We start from the raw sequence: 21,056 nt of genomic DNA, 5'->3' as shown, positions 1-21,056 counted from the left end.
GACTGGAATGGCCAAAAGGGCCCTTCCAGCTCTGAGATCTTAAGGACAGTACTTAATTTATCAGGGACACTGTAGATCACCTAGTGTTCCCCTCGCCTTTTCCAAAAGGGGAAACTGAGGGCTCAGTAGGGCCTTCCCTGAACGCTATTCTCTCCCTCCCTCTCGGGCTTCCAGGACAAGCCTTCCCGCAGGGCAGGCAGCCTCGCTTTCCTCACTAGGTAAGGGGAGACCCGCGAGCTGCTGCAGGGCTGCGGGGCTCAGGCCGCCGGAAACACGTGTGTGCTCACCTACGTGTACACACGTGAGCACACCTACAGCAGCAGGGGGCGCTCGGGCCGGCAGGGGGCAGCACAGCCCCGGTTTGCAATTACCCGGCGCAGCCCCGAGGGAGGAGGGCGTGCTGCAGTCCCGGCGGCGGCGGCGGCGGCGGCTGGAGGTGCAGCCTCCCAGGTGGGAGGCGGGGGCTGCGGGCGCAGGAAAAGGCGCCTCAGGAGCCGGCGCTCGGCGGGGCCTCCTCCGGCCCCGGGCGCGGCGCGGCGAGTGGGAGCGAGCGCGCCGGGAGCACGCAGGCGCCCTGCTCGGCTGGCCCTCGGCCGGCGCGCGGCGCGGGAGCAGCCCGCAGCCCGCGCCCCGCGCCCCCCGCAGCTCCGGGGCCGCCCGCGGCCGGCCGTCGGGAGCGGCCCCTCAGCGGCAAGCTCGGGCCGCCGGCCCGGGAGAGCGCGCGGCGGCGGCGGCGGCGGGACGGCCCCGGGGCCGCCCCGAGCGCGCCCTCCCGCCCGCGGCCACTCGCGGCCGGCGCTGGCCGGGCCGGCGCGCCCCGCAGGCAGCCGGAGCGCGGCCTCGGCCTCGGCGGGAGCGAGCCCCGGGCCGCAGGCGTTGGGAGGCGGCGCAGGCGGCCGCGGGCACTGACGGCGTCGCGGGGCGCTCCCAGGCGGCGGCGCAGCGGCGGCGGCGCAGGGGGCGGAGGCAGGGGGCGCCCCCAGCCAGGATGCTGCGGTTCCTGCGCCGGACCTTTGGCCGCCGCTCCATGCAGCGCTACGCGCGGGGCGCGGCGGGGCGCGGGGCAGCCGGGCTGGGGGACGAGCGCGACGGGGGTCCACGGGGGGGCCCGGCCGCTGCCGCCGCCTCCTCGACGCTGCCCGCCGCGCCGGGGGGCAGCGTGTTCCCGGCCGGCGGCGGGCCCCTGCTCACGGGCGGCGCGGCCGTGCACATCTCCGCCGCCGGCGCTGCCAAGGCCACCCTGTACTGCCGCGTCTTCCTGCTCGACGGGACCGAAGTGAGCGTGGACCTGCCGGTGAGTGACGGGCCGGGTCCGGGGCACTGGCACCCCTTCGGACAGCTCCCCTCCCCCAGTGTTCCTCTCTGGGTGCCCCTCTTGCACCTTTCCGGGGATCCCTTCCCCCTTCTCCTGCGAGCACTCCCTCTCCCTGCTTCCCTCTCGAGCCACTCCGTCCCGGTCTCTTCTGGAGCCCTTTCGGTGGCCCCGTGCCCCCGTCTTGGGACATTGCGCTGCTGGGTCGCGCCTTCTCCGGCTCCCACCTCGTCCCTAGGGCCTCACTCCCTCCCCCGCTCACCCAGTCCCCTCTTCCCGAATCCCCGCCCCCTGGCGCGGGTGACCGGTGTTCCCCTTCCGTCCCCCAGATTCCAGCGGGGGCCTTCTTGGTGCTGGGTTATTGGTTAGAAAAATCTCAAAGCAATGCGAGACTGCCCCGCGGTGGCCTGCTTGCCCCCACAAAGTCGCCACCAGGCCTTGTCGAGACGGCAGGGAGGAGAAGCCCCCTCCCCTGCTGCCCAGCAGGTGCCGCAAGTTTGGGAGGGAATCTAGGGGACCATTTCTCTCCCGACCCCCTCGAGGTCCCCCACCCCTGCCCCATCCTAATCGCAGAGCCCCTAAGAGCCCTCCGCTTCGCAGGGATTTGGGTGACTTGGGAGCTAACTCTACAATCGACTCTTGGATCCGGCCAACTTTGCACCGGCAGAGCCCTTTGCTGGGGCGCTGGGAGTCGGCCCTAGGACGTCCACTGGGCCTGGTGTGCGGGACTGCCCCCCACCAGCACCCCGAGCAAAGTGCATGGGGCGGCCGAGGAACCCCCGCGGGCGGTGGCGCCGGGTGCGGGGCCACCCGCCCACAGGTGGTTGCACCCCGCCCCCCTCTAGCAGTGAGCTAGGCTGGCGCTGTTGTCCCCGCCAGGGCGTCCAGCTTTCTAGCCCGAAGGGGCCAGATGTGATCAAATCAAATCCGCACATTAATGGGCGCCTACTGGGCACCCGGCGCTGCGGCAGACGGTGCCTTTGGGAATCTTTGGGTGTGACTGAGGACACAGCGCCGGTGGAGCTTTTAGATGCATGTCACCGATCATTCCGAGGGGTTCACGCGAAAAAAAGAACATACCCAGACTTCCAAAGGAAACATGTAGGCCTTCCCGGGTGTGGGAAATTCTTTAGGCTTCCCGAGGGAAGTAGGAAGGAACTAGGAACCTGTATCGCTTTTAGATGGGAAAATCCGACGCTGCTTGGCCTGGACTTTAATGCAGCCTTAGGTGTGATTTTGAGACAGTTTCAATTTATGGCAATTTTATTTTTGTGCCTCCTAGTGCTCTCCATAGAATATCGTTTTGTTATGATAATACCCTTGTGGGGCCTTTTTATTCAGGGAAAAGGAGCCAATGTTCCTGTGCTTAGAGCTGTTGTCTTTAAAATAGCATTAAAATGTTACTCCTCCCCACGACTGAGGCTCTCCAGCTCGTCTTCAGCTGGGAGGGGAGGCCCCAGGAGTCGGGAGGATTGGAGAGCTGGGCAGCTGGTGTGTGGAGAGGATGTGGCGTATTTTGCATCTCGGATCAGGGAGAGGAATGCTTTCCCTGAGAACTTTGACGGAGCTCCTAGAGGATTGTCTTGTCTGTTCTCCAGGGATGATTCGTTTATAAAATGTATTGCTTCTGTCAGGTTTGTGCGACAGGCTTAAGTGGGGTTTCTCAGATGAGAAATGCAGACTGAGCCAAATGCATGCGTGGTGGATCAACCCAGACAGGTACCCCAGCAAACAGGTTGGGATGGGGCCCTCACCAAGCGTGGGGGAGGGGGGATATTTTACATCCGGAAAGGTTTCTCCGCCTTACGAAAGGTTGCTTGACAAAAGATTTCCCTGGGTTTTCTTAATGGTGGCAGATTTCTTGATGCTTTTAAGACGTGACAGAGCGAACCCCAAATTTTATTTATAAGACACACACCTATGTATAGCCACCTGTCCAAAGACAAAATGCAGGCTTTTGTCCTGTGAGCCCTCAGGGAGGAATGATCAAGAAAAACCATCAGTGGGCACGGCTCATCGATTTAAAGATTTATTAGATATTAGAACTGCATCACACAATCTCCTGCGCTAGTCTTCCCAGATCAGAGTTTTAGCTGCTGTAATTAATTCCCCCAGTATGAGGTTAGCGCCAGGCTCCCAGTGAATTTGTGGATGGATCTGTACCATGCGTGCTCCTTCCTAAGAGGCATTTCCCCGGGCTCACGTTTTGTGCTGTCCTGTTGGGCATATAGCCCCACTTGCCATGGTCCCCCTCTTCTGCTTTCCTGGTTTTCACCGCTTCCTGGGCTCTGGTGTTGCCCTGCTCCCTGTCACACAGATAGGATTCATCATTGGCTGCCATACCCCTAAGCTGAATTTTCTGTCCCCCTCTCACTTCCACGGGCACCCCGTGCACTTGCCAGGCTGACTACGGCTCCTTTGTCATTAAGACCCTGTGGTGGTGTTAGCTTCAAGAATTCCTTTGCTCTGCACAGGAACAGGGGTGATGCATTGTCATCAGCCATTTGATTCGCCCTGATCTGGACACAGGTTCTGCAGTTGACTTGACCCCAGCAGCGCCTTCGGTGTGACCACGCCGTGGCACCTCCGTCTGCGGTCCGCATTTACTGGGCTCCTCCTGTGGGCCACGCAGGGTGCTGTGCGCAAAGGCGAACGAGGGGTGGCCCTGAGGCTCCCGGGAAACACAGGTGGAAACACGACGTTTTATTCTAAGTGGTGCTCTGTGATGTGACGGAGTGGGGACCGGCTCACCCAGACAGGGTGCTGGGGGATGGGCGGGTTACGGGGGCTTCCCAGAGACTTTGACACTTGCGGTGGTAGGATCTCAAATCTGCGTCCCTTGTGCATTTTTAGAATACTCCTTATGTCACTCCTTGGCCAATCCGTGGCCTGTGGTTATATATATGTAATAAAGGAAGAAGCACCTGTGATCATCTTCAGCAGTCCCCCAACAGGGGCTCCAAACCCCCTTGTCTGCTGGCGGACTGCACCACCAAGCATGCCTGCCTGTTTTTAACCTTCACTGTGGTTACTCAACCTTTGATAAAATGTGAACAAAAGGGTCTTTTAAAAAAATCCCTCTATACCGTGCAGCCTGAAATGGGCTTGCTGTGCAAACCTCGCTTCCAGGGGGAGTCCCTGGCTCGCCCTGCAGCCCGGAGAGGCACCCTGAGCCACTCTTTGTCAGAAAACCTGGCCCTGCTTGGGAAGGCCCTGCCTCCCTCTCCTTAGAGCTGCCTGGCCCTGCGAGGCCCTCAGGTGTGGTCTGGTCCGAGCGGGGCAGGACTCCCTCGGCCTGCCCCAGACACTTGCCTTCTATTAATGCAGCTGAAGATCCCATTAGTGTGCTTGGCAGCGGCACCCGCTGTTGACTCATATTAGCTCTCTGTTGACTAAATCCCTGGCATCGCTTTTGCTGCTTTTGCTCGTGCGGCTGTTGCTCAGCCCCGTCTCCCCCCTCCCCTGCGTGCACAGTCTTCCAGCAGCTCTGGGTAGAAAGCTGTGAGGATGTGTGTGCGACTGGCTGGTTAGCACTCCCGCCATGCCTTGGAGGGCACGGCTCTTGGGTCTGGAGTGGTGTGATTGGTGTGGTCGCTTTCACCGAATCTGGAACTCAGCACCCACCCGCTGTGGTGGGTGCAAGCAGGGTGAGCTTCGGAAGAGCCGAGCTGAAGTCTTGCCGGGCTGGCCGTGCAGCCTTGGGCTGCTCAGGCCCTCTGAGCATCGATTTCCTGGTCTTTCAAATGGGGATGTCGGCAGGATTATGTGACCAACAGTGTACAAAGCTTCAGCACACAGCAGGCCCCTGGTCGCTTGTGACCTCACGCACCTCCCACACCTCTCTGGCCTACGGAAAGGGTTGGGAAGCATGTCTGGTGATGGACATGAAAAACCCCAAAAAGCTGCGGCAGGAAGGCTAAATATCTCTTTGTGGAAATCAGAAGTTGTATGGGGTGTGAGAGATGCTTTTTTGAAAGTTTCACTCTATTTTTCTTCTAAGACTCTATTTATTTATGTGAGAGAAGGAGAGCGAGAGCACGGGGGTAGGGGGGAGGCAGGCAGAGGGAGATGCAGACTCTTGGCTGAGCAGGGAGTCAGGTGTGGGGCCAATCCCAGGACCTGACATCAGGACCTCAGCGGAAGGCAGAGGCTTAGCAGACCTCTTTCACTTCAGATGCAGAAAGGATATCCCCACCCCCACCCCCCACCTTAGATGCAAAATACTTACAGTTTTAGAACTAGAATCTCTGATACAGCAGAGTCCACGTGATAGAACATAAAGATCGTATGCCTTATTTCGGAGTTGAAAGGGACCCTAGACAACGCACGCCCCATCCTTTGTGTGTATGGGAAACCGAGGCCTGTGCATGGAGACTGATTTCGACTTCCCTTTGGTCACTCAGTGAAGAGTCGGCATGGGTTACTATGGGAACCCCGAGTGCCTAGCCTTTGGAGGTGAGTGTAGGATCAGTGGTAGAAAGACCGCCCCCCTAGTCCTGACCCAGGACCGTGGAAAGTGGGGGATATGTTTCTGGCTGTTGGAAGTAGGACCCATTTTCCCCAACAATGGGAAACCCCAGCAAAATGGTTCCCTAACTGCAGTGTACTCCAGAGTGCAGCTGGGACTTTTTTTTTCTTTTTCTCTCCAGTTAAAATTCTCAGGGTTCACCCCCAGCATTTCTGACTGAGTGGTTCAGGAAGCTGGACTTCTCACAACTATCCCAGGCTATTCTGGTGGCCGGGGTCCCTTCACACCCTGTCAAAAGCACCCGCGGTAGAACAGGGAGCAGAGGGCAGCCGTGCCGTGCGTTAAGAACTACTGTGGGGTGGGCAGCTGGGTGGCTCAGTCATTAAGTGTCTACCTTCAGCTCAGGTCATGATCCCAGGGTCCTGGGATCGAGCCCCACATTGGGCTCCCTGCTTAGCAGGGAGCCTGCTTCTCCCTCTCCTGCTCCCCCTGCTTATGTTACCTCTCTCACTGTGTCTCTCTGTCAAATAAATAAATAAAATCTTAAAAAAAAAAAAAAAGAACTACTGTAGGCACGCGAGCGCCATGGTCATTTCTGAGCCGGGGGGTTGGCCGTGTCAGCTCTGAGCTTTAGGGAGCCCATTTTTGTCGCAGTGAAGTGAGGCTGGGGCAGTTGCACTGTTGCAGTGGCCCAGGTGAGGGCTGACAAGGGCCTGGCCTGCAGGACCAGGCAGAGTGGTGGGCAGGGGGAGTCAGTTGAGTGTGGGTGGAGGAGAGGGCAGAGGCCTCATGGGGTCTGGTGTGGAGGCGAGGAGGTCTTCACCCTCGGGTGTAGGTGAAATGGGGGACCCTTGAGGACACCCCAGAAAATGGAGGAAGGCAGCTCCTCATTTCCACCCTCTCCCAAGGTTCTGACTTCTGTGACACTTTGCCTAACCCTGGGCCTCTTACTTTTTCCTGCCCCTGAGGGAAGATCTTGGCTCAAGGTGGTCCTCCCGTGCTGACCCCCCAGTCCCAGCCTGTGAATGAGGCCATGGGGTACCTCAGACCCCTACCTGGGTCTAAGTTTATGTATTTTTAAAAATAACTTTGTTTTAAAGGAGGGCTAGTGGGAGCGAGGGCAGTCAGGGAAGAAGAGAGGTGAACATCCTTCCCGAGTGGGATACAGATGTGACCTCTATCACACTGTGGTTTCACACTTGCTGGATTGTCAGTGTTAATATGGGGGAGGGCGGTGTCTGTCAGCGTTTCCCGTGCCAGTAACGTGACCCTGCGCTGGTCCAGGACCGAACAAATATTAACTTGCTAAGCACTTTCACGTGCATAATCTCACTGAATTCTGTCCCTAGTGCACCTCAGGGATGAAGGCACAGGTCTGTTTAATTTTGAAATAGCAAAAGGTCAGCGCGCGCGCGTGTGTGTGTGTTGGGGGGGGTCTCGGTGGGGGATTGGGGGGGTACTTTCCCTTAAATCCTTGCATAAGGACTTATAAAAAAAATCCACTCAGTAACCACAAAAATCCTCCACCCACAATTTGTCCTCAAAACAGGTGTTCATCCTTGCCCACTGCCTGGGTCCCTGTGCTGGGCCTCCTCCACTCTGCCTGGAGTGGTCCTTTCAGTGGGCACCTGATTCTGTGGGCACTCAGGTTCCCTTCTCTGGCCTGTGCAGCTGGGGGCAGGCAGATTCATCTTGCTGAATTTTTTTTATTTTCCTTTTTTTCAGATTGGTGTGTGTTTTCGGCCCCTACTTTAATTTCACATTAGAACATGCTTAAAGCAGAAAGACTAGAAAGTAAGTGCAGAGGACCCAGAGAAGTAGACACATCTAAAATTTCATCAGAGATAACCTGTTAAAACTGTGGTGTATATCCATCTGTAGTTTTTTTTCTTTTTGTATTTAGGTATAAATATGTACTCAAAATGATGGATTTGCGTGGGTTGATTGAAAGCCCACCTCTTTGGCACCATTGAATAAGGATCACAGGCCCTGAGTTTGTGTCCCTTGGGGGTAGAGGCCCTTGGCCCCCCTTTATGTTCCCAGGGACCCTCAGCCGGGGTGGGAGCCCCCGGTGCTGGTTGCTCTCTGAGCTGTCCACCTAGGTACTGCCCCTGCCTGAGTGAGAAGCAGGCTCCCCATCCTTGGAGAGCCTTGCCCCACCCTCAGCTCTGCTTTCTGCCAGGTTTGAGGCCCTGCTGATGGGGCCGCAGAATTCTCTCAAGTCTGGGGGCTTGTGTTCTGAACACCTGCTTTGGGTGGTCACTGCCCTCTCGCCGGCCAGGGATGCCCGTGCTCTGCTACCAGCAGGAGCTGATCTGGCAGAGATGGGCGGGAAGCCTGCAGTGTCCAGGTATGCCCCCTCTGCCCTGATGCCCCCAGTCTCCTTCTGCATCCTCTGGCTTCTCTCTAGAGTGGGGTTGATCTCACTAGTCCTGCTTGATTTTTATTTCTGGTTTATTTTTAATTGTTTCCCAGAATGTTTCTGTGTACCCGTAGTAAACAGTCAGCAAGGGCTCCTTGAGCACTTACACTGCATGGAGCGTTGGGGAGGGATCCACGACGGATGAGATCATTCTGATCTCAAAGGGGAAACCGGGTGAATACATAACTGGTAGCTCCACCTGAAGGAGGGCAGAGGGTGAGCAGCCGATCTGTGGAGTGGGGCTGGCGATGGTTTGATGCCCAAAGTGACATCAGGTTGTCCCAGAGGATGCACAGGAGGGAGTTCAGCTCTAGATTTGGTCAGAAGGTGTCAAGGCAGAGGAAACAGCAGGTGTAAATGCGTGGAGGTGGGAGCCAGAAAACCCCATTTCCTGGGCTCTGGGCTCCTCGGAGTAGAGGAGAATTGTAGAGCTCTGGCTGTGTCCCTAGATCTTAAAGGAGCGAGTGAGGAACCTTGAAAGCACAGATGTGTGTCTTGAGCTAATCAGAGCTGAGGCTTACTGAGCATTTGCTGTGTGCCTGGTCTGTGCTAAGTGCTTAAGGGATTGGCTTGTTGAATTCTCACAAAAACTTGGATGGTGTTATGGCTGTTATCCCTGATTTGTAGAGGGGGGAATCGGGGCTCAGGAGACAGGTTCAAACACTTGGCCACGTCACATAGCTAGTGAAGGTAGACTCCAGCTGGAAGCTCAGACTGTCAGGAGAGACTCAAGGTCTGGAAAGTCTCTCTGACAGCAGGAGCAGGCCTTGCTGGGGGTGGGATCTGAGACTGTCCCAGGGCTCCTGAGGTGGTTGGGGACCTCTGAGCCTCCTTTGTAGGCCAATTGGGGTTTCCAGAAATCAGATTTACATGCTTTTTTAATTTTTTAAAAAATATTTATTTATTTAAGTAACGTCTACCCCAAGTGTGGAGCTTGAACTCACGACCCCAAGACCAAGAATCATACACTCTCTGGCTAAGCCAGCCAGGTGGCCCCCGAGTTGCAGCTTTCAGGCACGCTCATTGAATACACTTCCGCCCAGAGGACAGTCTGGTTTGATGGCCATAAATTTTCAACACTGAGGTCGGAAGTAGCCTACATTTTGAAAAAGTGCTTAATAGAACAACACTGAACTTCTCACACAAAAAAGCATTCCTCATATTCCCATCCTGCTGCCCAGCTTCCCTCCCTGTGCTTTCATATACGTGCGCATAAACCCGGTGTAGATTTTTTTTTCCTCCCATCCAAGCCTCCGTGACAAACCCCTCATCATTTGGTGCCCTCTTCTGTGACGACTCTAGACTGCATTCTCCCTGCAGTCTGTGTGTGTGTGACCTGACGTGAGTAATACTTGCCTCTCCCTGTCTTGGGGTTGACGGTTGATATGCAAAGCACCTGGTATCTTCTCTGATAGGCAACCCTACCCCTTAGGCTTGCAGAATCTGTGTCACTCGCCTAATTGCTGCTGTGCGGGAAGGTGCTATTATCCTGTTTACACGTGGTCTCAGCTAGCATGTGGCCTTGGGCCACTCAGGTAATAAGTGTGGTAGAGTCTCAATTGCATCTAGGATTTCTGACTCATTTTCTAGTGCTCTTCCGCCAGCCATGCTGGGCACACTCGGCCTCCCTGCTTGAAATGTGTGTTCCTGGGAGCTCCTTTGTGATTTGACAGGTCAGAATTTCATGTAGGAAAACCTGCTGTCTTCGCCTTTCAGCATCTTTGGCCCTCGGGTCCTGTCTGTCATTTCTCTGGGTCTTTCCCCTAAAGTCATAGCTGGCCGAGTGCCCAGCGTTTCCTTGGAAGCTAAGGCCTAGAAGATGCGATCCCCAGGGTGCTGTGCCCCCTGTGGGATCATCTGGAGCTTCCTTGTTTCCCAGCACTGAGCTCGGTCGCAAATGTAGGACTGTCCCTGCTGCCAGCCCAGCTTGGGGGATGTGGACCGCCTGGTTCCACGGAGGCCTGCGGTGCCAGCGTCCCTCAGCCCTGTCTGTCTCCTTCACTCCCGTTTCTTTTCTACTTGTTGTCATCCCTGTCGTACCTGACCTCAGCTCCGGCAGGTTGAGGTCGGCGTGATAGTGCTTTTCCTTTCGCCCACCTCTGTGCTTGGTCAGCGACAACCACTTTGAATTATGGGTTTTTTTAAATTGTGATAAAGTGTAAGTAACAGAAAATTTACCATTTTAACCATTTTTGAGCATCCAGTTCGGTAGCACAGAGTGCATTGACATAGCTGTGCGGCTGTCACCACCGTTCATCTCCAGTCATCTTTCTACGCTGTAACTCCGTGCCCGTTAAAGGATAATGGTCCACCCCCTCCCCGCAGCCCCTGGCAGCCACCCCTCTACTTCCTGCCTCTACGAATCTGACTACTCCAGTTATCTTCTATAAGTGGAATCGTGCAGGATTTATCCCTTTGCGCCTGACTGCTCTCCCAGCATAGCATCTGGGATGACGAGGGTCATCCGTGCCGTAGCACGCATCAGAGTGCCCTTCCTTTTTCAGGCTGAGTAGTAGTCCAGTGCAGGCGGGCCCTGCATCTCGTTTATCCATCATCCAGGTTATGGACTTCTGTGCAGGTCTAGGCCTTCCTAGCTCAGTCCTGCCTGTTCACTAGTGGCACTGCCATCGGAGACTCAAATGTCCCCAGCCCTCCGCTCGTGGTGGCGTTCTTTCCCCTGAGACTCTTCTGCTCTGTGCTGGTCATCGTCCCAGGTTATCTGCTCTTTGTCTCCCTGATGACACTCTTTTGTCTGAATTACTCCATGTGGGCAGGTCGTCGGTCTTCTAGTTTTTTGGTACTGCAAATATAAATACAAAAGAGCGTACCAGGAATAGTTTAAAGAAAAATAATACCATGAATATCTGTGTACCCACCACCGAACTTAAAAACAAAGACGTCTGGATTAAGCATCTGCCTTCAGCTCGGGTCATGATCCCAGGGTCCTGGGATTGAGCCTCTCCCCCTAACCCCCACCTTGCTTGGTGGTGAGTTTGCTTCTCCCTCTCCCTCTGTGCCTCCCCCTGCTCGTACTCTCTCTCAAATAAGTAAATAAAATCTTTAAAAACAAACAAACCAAATAATACAAAGACATCACTAATGCGGTTAAAGCCCCGATGCTCCTCCTCACCACACTGCCCGCCCTTCCACCCCTCTGATAAAATGTCCCTTGTTCTTTCCTTTTCTGTGTTATAGGTTTACTGCATCTGTATGTTTATCCATATGATATATTATTTTGTGTGCCTGTAAACTTTATAAAAATCGATTTTTTCCAATACCACGTTCATGAGATTTGTCCATATTGATGAGCTCACCCTAGTTGTTATTCCTCTAGAATTCCATTGCATGAATCTACTGAAATCTGTCCTTTGCTGGTGGACATTTGGGATGTTTCCAGTTTGGGGCTTTTGGGAAAAAATGCTGCTTTGAACCTCCTGGAATGAGTCTCCTGGTGCGTATATGCAAGCAAGCGTCTCTCCTGGGTATCCAGTCAGGAGTGGACTGACTGGGAGGGCGGTGCACAGGGCCTTGTAAGATCACGTGAAATCGTTTTCCCAGAGTCCCAGCAGCATATAAAAGCATCTGTGAATCCATTCTTCCACACTTGGCATTGTGCAGCTTTTCTTGTTTTATTTTATGAGTCTAGTGGGAGTTCGAGGAAAGTCACTATGGTCTTCACTGTTCAGTCAGTAATGAGGTTGAGTGTGTCTGCTTGTGTTTGTGAACCATAACCATATTTCCTCTTAGAAGACTTTGTTCTGTGATTTTTGCCTGTTTTTTAGTTGTCCTGTTTCTCCTGTTGTGTTCACTTTTTCCCTGCTAGTCTTTATGAGATTGTCTCCCATGTGTCGCCTTCTTCTGAGGTAACCTTCATGGAACCGAGAACAGTTCTGAGTTCCCACGCAGGCCTTTCCTTACTAAGTGGGGATTAATGTTTTGACTTCAGTTTTGCTGTGCGTGAATTTTAGAGTCAGTTGCTGCTGGTGGATTTTGGTGAGGAATTGTAGGATCTGTAGATTGCACTTCAATGCTGCCTATTTTTTTCAGTTTTTATTATTGAAATTTCTAAGCATATGCAGAAGTAGAGAGAACCCCATGTACGAACCACATAATGAACCCCAAGTACCCATTATCAAGCTTCATCTATCAATATGGCCACACTTATGGCCATCTGTATCCTCACCTCGTCCCTTCCCAATGATTTTTTTTTTTAAGATTTTATTTATTTATTTGACAGACAGATCACAAGTAGGCAGAGAGGCAGGCAGAGAGAGAAGGGAGGAAGCAGGCTCCCCGCTGAGCAGAGAGCCCGATGCGGGGCTCGATCCCAGGACGCTGGGATCATGACCTGAGCCGAAGGCAGCGGCTTTAACCCACTGAGCCACCAGGCGCCCCCAGTGATTTTTTTTTTAAAGATTTTATTTAACAGAGAGATAGCACAGCAGGGGGAGCAGCAGAGAGAGAGGCAGAAGCAGGCTCCCTGCTTAGCAGGGAGCCCAACGTGGGACTTGATCCCAGGACCCTGGCTGGGATCATGACCAGAGCCAAAGGCAGACACTTACCCAACTGAGCTACCCAGGCGCCCCCTTTCCCGATGATTTTAAAACAAACTCCAAACATGTAATTTCAAACTTGCACTTCAGTGTACATCTCTAAAAGACGAGGGTTATGTTTATAAATAGATCCACTATACCAGTAAAACACCTAGAAAATGGTTATCGGAAGATATTTAGTCAGTGTTCAGATTGTCCTGTTTGGCTGTCAGCAAGGTCCTTTCATTGCATTTGGTTGATATTTTATCTAGAGCTTTTTAAAAATTGTTTTCAAAATATTTTTTCCCTAGCTTGTTGAGGTATAATTGGCAAATAAAAATCATATACGTTTGGAGTGTCAAGCTTGGTGATTTGATAGAGGTATAAATAGTAAAAGCTGTTACTGTGCATCGAGCTAATGGACATGACTGTTGCTTCACCAGTTATAGTCATGTGTATCTTAGTGAGTTTCTGAGATCCACTTTTAGCAAATTTTGAGCATATTGTACATTATAATTAACTATAGTCACCATTGCTGTATGTGAGATTCCCAGAACTTGTTCGTCTTCTAACTGAAAGTTTGTGTTTTTTGACCGACATCTCTCCATTTTCCCTACCCAGCAATTTAAAGGTCTTGATCTAGAGTTTTCACCTCCCCCCGCCTTTTTGGGGTCATTTATTTGCCAGTTTGTCCTATAATAGTTTCTCACTTTCTGGATTTTGTCGGTGGCATCCTCAATATTTGGTTACCCTGAAGTGCTCTTGGTACAGGGAACTGGCATTGTTTGACGCATCTGACTCTGGGCACACAGAACAATAAGAAGGCTCTTTGTCCTGAAGAAGCTTGGGTGGAGACAAGTTACTACACCTGGTGTGAAGAGTGCCATAGAGAACTTAAAGCTCAAAAAAAGGTCTAAGGTAGGGGGACTGAGTGGGACAAATGGGCAACCAGAAAATCCCAGAGAGGGAGTTGGGCTCTGAAGACAAATGGGAGAACAGCCTTCCTGGTGGCCTGATCAGCATATGCAAAGGCACTGAGGCTTGAAATCATCCATTCAAGATTCCTACTCCTTGTTCAAGCCCTGCCAGTGACCCCACGCATCCTCTATTTTTCATAGGATGTTTCTGTTTCTTCTTTGAAAAGGTCCAAATTCCTCATCTCTGGAAAGTTTTCAGTATATTTGATGAAAGAATGTCTTTTCTTTTTCTTCTGTGTCTAACTCCTCTATCTTCATTAGCTCCTTTACTTTTTTTTTTTGAGAGTGAGAGAGAAGGAGAGAGTGGGGGGCAGGGAGAGGCAGAAGAGGGAGAGAGAATCCTAAGCAGGGCATGCAGCCCTGATATAGGGCTCAATTTCATGACCCTGAGATCATGCCCTAAGCCAAAATTGAGTCGGATGCTTAACCGACTGAGCCACCCAGGTGCTTCTCTTGACACTGGTTTTGAATGTCTCCCTTGACCTTGGATTCTTCCTTTCTCTAGGTCACTCCTATTTGGGTTCCCTTCCATTTTCTGGGAGGCCCCCAGTGAGCCCTTTCCATCTCCTGGCTGGAGGTAGCAGCAGACATCTTAGGGAGCAAAATCAACGAACTCTTCAGAGAAGGGAGATGGGGCAGATGGTGGGGCAGCAGGAACCACTGGGTTATGCCCCTAATGGAGCCCTTGAAAGCCACATGGCCCAGAGCTGTGTTCTGGGATGGCAGGTCTTCCCTGTGTGCATTGGAACATTCACTGCTGCTCCTTGTAGCCTGCTGCCGCTCACCTGTGGCAAATGAGCAGTAATTAGTGTGTAATAAGAGCGGTTGCCTGCACGCAGCCCTCCCGGCTGCTTCCCCTCTCCGTGGCCGACTGACAGTCAGCAGGCCTCTCGGCTTCTCTGAGACTCCTCTACCTCTTCTGTACGCCAACCCCTGTTCTCCCTGGGCCCTGCAGAAACACTGCCTGCCCTCTGGCCTGGCCATAAAATGGACGTGGGCTTCATCCAGAAAAGACCCAGGAAACTGTAAAAGGCTTATGAGGGTTAGTTATTAACCTGCAGAGCACGCTGGCAGCCTGATACACAGCATTTCACTGACCGTAGTCCTTTTATTGCTCCTGCTTGCCGGGGCCTGAGGCCCGAGGTCCAAGCCGCCTACTCAGTCGGTTGCCATGTGTACTGAGTGACATGGCGCTATGAGGATGGCCGCGAGGGTGGCCGGTCAGAGTCCAGGGAGGGGCTCAGACTGGCTTGGAACCGGCCCCCATTCATTCCCGCAAGCTGGCGGCGGCAGGTCCCACGGGGTTCTCCAGGGTGAAAGCTGAGCCAGGGAGGTCCGGATGGCGGGATACTGTAATGGGAGAGCAGGGAGGCCAAGGTCGGAAGTATTTGTTCAGGATACATCATCAGGGTTCTCTGTGGGATTTATTTTGCTTGGAAGTCCAAAAGTCTGTAGCTTTGCTCTAGAAGCTGAGGTGGATCTTTCCTCTGAGACCCCTGAAGAAAAAAATGAAAAAATTACATGCTGTCTTCTAAAAGGAAGAGAATTGTGTGTACCTGATGGGAACCCGCCATGTATCTTATTAACTCACTTCAGGGGAAGAGCTCTTCCACACGTGTGACTTGTCCAGAGAGCTGCAGTGCCTTGACTGACAAGACCTGTGTTATCTCATTTCTTTGTGAAAAACAACAAAAATTCGGGATCATCTAGTGTGTTCAAGGCCCAGTGCGGGGAGGATGAAGTGGTTAAAACTGTGGGCCCTCCTTAGAAGCTCTGCGGGGTGCCCTGCACACCTGCTGTCCCTCATAAAAAGGAGAGCGAACACCTTCAGCCTTGCCTTGGTAGCCCACGGTCAGCAGGTGACCAACCTCAAGGATTCAGGTATGCCCCTCCCCCACCGGCCCCAGCCTGGGGTTTCAGGCTCCTTCATCATCTGCACCCTGGGGGGCCGTTTTGCCTTGTGTTCCAGCCTTCAGCACATCATTGCTTTGCCCCCTGGCTTTGCCGGGGTACCGGTCTACAGCCGGCCTGCCACCACCAGAGACCTGGTCATTTCAGGGTTTTTTAAGACTCCTGAGGGGATTCCACGGTACAGCCAAGTTTGAGAACCAGCATTCCACAGCATCACACCCCTTACGTTCATGTAGTGTTTTACGTTTGGTGCCATATTTAATCCCAATAGCACCTTCCTGAGACAATGACGGGCATTCTTCTTTTACAGAAAGCTCAGCAGGAGCATTTTTGCCCATCCCACAGCTAGTAAACGTCCGAACCAGACCTGAAATCCTTCTCAGGCTCCACATCCACTTTCCCGCAGGTCTGCCCCTGGGCTGCACCCCGCCGGTCCTCTGGGTCCCCCCCACCTCCGCTCCCCTTGCTTGACTTCTCACCCTCACCTGTGAGCCTCTGCTGGGCTCTTCCCCTTCTCGCTGACCAGTTCTGGCCCCAGAAGTGTCCGGCCATCTCTCAGGGTGCGTCTCAGAGGCTCCCACATCTGTGACGCTTGTCGCGAACACCCTCTCCCCTGCTACAAAATCTTGTCTTCCCTCTCCTGCCTGAGAGAGCTCGAGGGCCACTTCTGCCTTGCAGGGGAACCTGTAGGTTTCCTGCTGGAGTAGTTGTCCATGTAGTAATTCGAGTAATAGGAAACATTATTAACTTTTTTTTTTTTGCAAATGATTTTCTTTTGGTAGAGTACACATTAAAAATTTGATCATTAGTGACATTTAGTACACTCAAGGCGTTGGGTTCCCATCATCACTGCCTAGCTCCAGAACATTGTCGTGACCTCACAAGGAAACCCTGTACCCGCTAAGCAGTCATTTGCCATTCTCCCTGCCCCTGGCAACCACTGATCTGTTTTCTGTCTCTGTGGATTTGCCAGCTGTGGATATTTCATATAAACAGAATCGTACAGAATATTTGGCCTCTTATGTCTGGTGTCTTTCACTTAGCATCTTTCCAGAGAACATTGACCATTAACATTAATGGAAGCACTTTACATGGCTTAACTCATTGGCTCCTCATAACTGTATTAGCTGGGTGCTTCCTATGAGCGTCCTCATTATGCGGATGAAGAGATTGAGGCTCAGAGAGGTTAAGCAACATGCGAGAGCACACATAGCACATAAGTGCTCTTGGCTTCCTCGTTGTCCTACTGGTCTCTGCTCTGCCTGCTGTTGACCTTGACCTTGAGAGATTAGAAGTGTGAACTCTACGTGTGAAGTAGAAATTGAAGGACAAAAATGCAACATCAGGAAAGGATTAATCTATGGCATCAGGATAACATACATAATGCAGCTCCAGGAGCAGAAACCAGGAGAGGTACCCCTCAGGAGACTGCAGAACAGAACTGCCAAGTTGGATTCTACAGTTAAAGTTCTTGGTTTAATTGGAATGGGTCACTTTTGTTAGAGATTTTTCGCAGATGTCAGAGGTCGAGTCTGAGGATTGTGTATCTAGCATCGGAAGCTAGCTGGTATTCCAGGATCACTGAAATGTTGAGGACTGAGTCTCAAGAACTAAAAAGTGAAAAGGATCCCACCTAAAAGATTCTTATAAAACTAGTGCCTACTGTATGCTAGACATAGTTCTGAATGCTTCCTGTATACTTACTCAGTTAATTCTCACAAAAAATTTATAGGGTGACTATTGCCCTATTATATAGACAAGGAACCAGGTGCAAAATAGTCAAATACCAACTCCAGGTTCTTGCCACTAGAATGTGGTGCACCCAGGAAGTCCGGCTCCAGGATCCAGGCTCTTCATCATTTTTTTTTTTTTAAATCCTCATTTTCAGTTTCTGACTATACCTTTCCTGAAGGTAATGAGATCAGAACAGCCTAGTTGCTTGAATAGGAAGAAGAAAAGGGAAAAAATAATGAGAAAATGTTGGTTTTTATTAAAAAGTAATGCTACCTTGTTATACCAGTTCTGCACTTTTTACTTTTTTATTCTTTTTTTTTTTTTTAAGGTTTTATTTATTTGAGAGAAAGAGAAAATGAGTGGGGGGAAGGTGAGAGGGAGAAGCAGACTCCCTGCTGAGCAGGGAGCCCAATGCGGAGCTCAATCCCAGGACCCTGGGATCATGACCTAAGCTGAAGGCAGATGCTCAACCAACTGAGCCACTCAGAAACCCCAGTTCTGCAGTTTTTAAAAATAAAAGCAATACTTGTTTAGTTTAGAATTAGTTCAGAATTAGGGGCGCCTGGGTTAAAGAATTAAAGAAAAGTACAGAATATAAATCATAAATAAATCATAAAAAAATCATAAATAAATAAAAAAAAATCATAAATAAATCATAAAATATCCCTACCAAGAGTACCACTTTGATATTTTGTGTATAACCCTGTCCTTTTTTCTCTAAGCGTTGGCAAAAAAAAGTTTTTTTCAACAAAAAATGTGATCATACTGTGTATACTTAAAAAAGAATTCTGGTAAAACATGTTCTCAGTCTTTACACTGTACTACCGCTTATATGTGAAGAAAGGCTTGGAGAGCGATGATCCTTGTCACAGGCGGGAGAAATCTTATCTTTGCAGCCAAGAGAGCCCCTGTACCCTTGTGTAGAAGGATCCACGATGGCTGTGGTATGAGAAGGCATGTTACTGGGGACTTTTGGCTCATGATAGGGCTGAGGTGGGCCACAGGTTCTGAGCCCAGCTAAGCATGTTGGATCTTCATGTGTGTTCCCGGTCTTCATCTCATTTAAAACTTGTAGGCCAGCAGAGCAGGTGTCCTCAGTCCCTTTTGGCCGAGGGGGTAGACCAACCCAGAAAGGTACATTTGTTCTTTTAACTCATTGGAACTCCTTGCCGCCTCATTGTGCTTCTCAGATAACCATACCACCAGGCAGAATGACTGGGTACCATCACAGCCGGACAGGTGAAATCGTGTAGGGGTTCCTTGGAAGTAGAGATGGATTTCCACTGGGGATGCAAAGCTTCAGGGGAGGTGACCATTGCACTGATTGTGACATTGGCGACAGAAGATTGGCAGTCCAGGTGGAAGAACAGTGTGACAGACAGCCTCACCGAGGAGGGTGGGAGGAGGATGTGTCTGAAGAAGAGAAGCAGAGGAGACGGGAAGAGAGACTAGCATCCCTGGACACGTGGACTTTGTCTCTGCAGGGTGATTGGAGGTGGACGGACAGACTTAGAGGCTGTCACCGGCATTGTGGGTCTGAATCAGGGTGATGCTGGACATGGGCAGGAGAGGCAGGTGCGGCGGAGTTTGAGGACCTGGAATCCAGTGGATTTGATGGCTGGATTTAGGAGTGGGATTGAGGGAGAAGCTGAGATGGGACCCCCATGTTTTGTGCATGGCAGGTTGGGGAGGTAGAGAATCCTGAGGGGAGAGAAGCAGTAGAGAGGGACCCTAGTACTATGTCGGCTTGGTCTTTGCTTTTGTATAGTTTGCAAAAGTAAGATTTTTGTTTGTTTGTCTTCTTTTTTTAAAAGGTCCTCCAGATGGTATAAGTTTTAAGGTGCCACAAAACCCGGATTCACTACTGGTTGTGTTTTAGATGAGGCCAGTGTGAGGGGCCAGCAGGTCAGACTCCTGGGGAAGAGTCTGGTTGGGGGTTGGAATGCAGTTCATGTCTGACAGGGCCAGCTAGAAGTCTGGGACAGAGGGGCAGGTGCTGATGTCTGTAGATCTCTGGATGCTTGTTTTGTGCCAGGCGCTGATTTTACATGGGTTTTTCAGGTCAGACAGTCCCTGAGCACAGGGGCTGACGTTCCTATCACTATTTTGCAAATGACAAAAGGGAGGCACCCTAAATTCTTGGCCATTCTGCTCTTTTGCCGTCCACATCTGGGCAGGGTGCACATTTTCAAGGAAGAGCAAATAATGAAGAGAAGGGCATTTACTGATTGCCTGCTGTATACACACAGCCAAGCCGGGGGGCTAGGTGGATACAAGACGGAGTCAAAGATGCATCTTTTTTCTTAAGCAGCTGCCTGTTTAGTGAGAAGACGGGTCTTTTGCATTCACTGAGAATTCTACAGCTTTTCCATGCTTTCCTCCCATTTTTCTTGCTGAAGAACCAGGGCAAGAAACCGGCAAAAAATAGTGATACACCTTGCTTTGTGTAGAACATGTTGCAAGTCAGCCCTCATCGGTCAGAGCTCTGAGATAGTTGGCACTAAAATGTGCAGAAACTCATATCTGGCACATGGGACCCAGGAAAGAAAGCAGGACTTGAGTAATCCATTGAAAAATCATGGCTCTGAATCCCAGTGTGGGTTATTTTTAGTCTCAGTTGTTTATCTTCTAGCTATCCACATAAGATGGCATGAGAAGGCGATGAAGACGTGTCTATATGGTTTGGCCCAAACTGAATTTTAAGCCTCCTCTTTTTGTATTCCCATGCATTATGCTGAGTGAAATAAACCTTCCACAAAAGAGTACTCTCCCCCCCCCAAATATGATTCCACATATATGCAGTTCTAGAACTGGCAAAGCTAGTCTGTGGAGAAACTAAATCAGAAGAGCCGTTGCTTCTGGGGGCCACTGGGATTTCCCGGGAACTTTATGGGACGACAGGAATGGGCTAAATGGTACCAGGGTGGGGGGGTTACACAGATGTTTCCACCCGTCAAAGTGAAACTGTGCAGATATGTTAAGGAAATTTATAACCACCAGCCGGAAAAGATGTGTAAAAAAATTAATGGAGGAATGAATAAAGAGGATACAGAATGTTGGTAATTGTTAAAGCTGAGTGGCAGGTGTTTAATATGCTGTCCTGTTTTGCGTTTGTTTGAAATTGTCCGTATTAAAAGGTTTTCTAAAGAAAGAGGGGACCAGGTTTTCTTTGTTGATTCCTCCTTTCAGGAATCCAGTGAATTCTCCTTCCAGAGAAGTCTGGTCTCCTGAGGGACATGCATGCTCTCTGGGCACTGGGGTTGGTCCCAGCCAGCCCTGGCTATGCTGCTCTCTCCAGTTTGCTTGCTTTCTGCCTTGCTGGTGGCCATGAATCTTGAACTCCGGCTTTCTCCCACTGGCACCTGCCACCACCCCTATTTTTTTGTCCCTGTCCTTTTGTTGTTCCTTTGATCCGGGAACTGACCCTCCCCTTTTGTGGGACTTTGACCATCCCACTCCACCCATGAGGGCTTCCTGTTATCTTTGACTCTCTGACTCCTTGGGGCCACCATGATTTCAAGTCGTTCTCTGCTGTTAATTGACTTGAGTTTCATTTCTCTTTAGCTTAGGGTGGTAAAGTGCCACCTGCGTGCCTTTGTTCAGAGATACAAGGTCTGTGAATTGGAGGACAGTGTCCCCACATTCCTAGGCAGCTGTAAGCCAGTACGTGCTGTGTGATTCCGTTTATATGAACTTCGAA

General features: G+C 51.5%; 1 protein-coding gene across 7 annotated transcripts in view; it reads left to right on the top strand.

Annotated features, from left to right (window-relative positions):
• Positions 1-988: 988 nt before the first annotated feature.
• The window catches only part of EPB41L4B (erythrocyte membrane protein band 4.1 like 4B), a gene marked incomplete at both ends in the record, with an annotated part of 123,078 nt that continues 103,010 nt past the window's right edge, over positions 989-21,056 (top strand). For all 7 annotated transcript variants that reach the window (XM_080819534.1, XM_080819536.1, XM_080819533.1 and 4 more), the window contains one exon: positions 989-1,294. In XM_080819534.1, coding sequence (XP_080675660.1) covers positions 989-1,294 — 306 coding nt within the window. The remainder of the gene's footprint in view (positions 1,295-21,056) is intronic.

Source organism: Martes martes (assembly GCF_963455335.1).
Source record: "Martes martes genome assembly, chromosome: 12".
NCBI classification, from domain to species: Eukaryota; Metazoa; Chordata; class Mammalia; order Carnivora; family Mustelidae; genus Martes; species Martes martes.
This window is presented reverse-complemented; position numbering and strand designations above follow the sequence as displayed.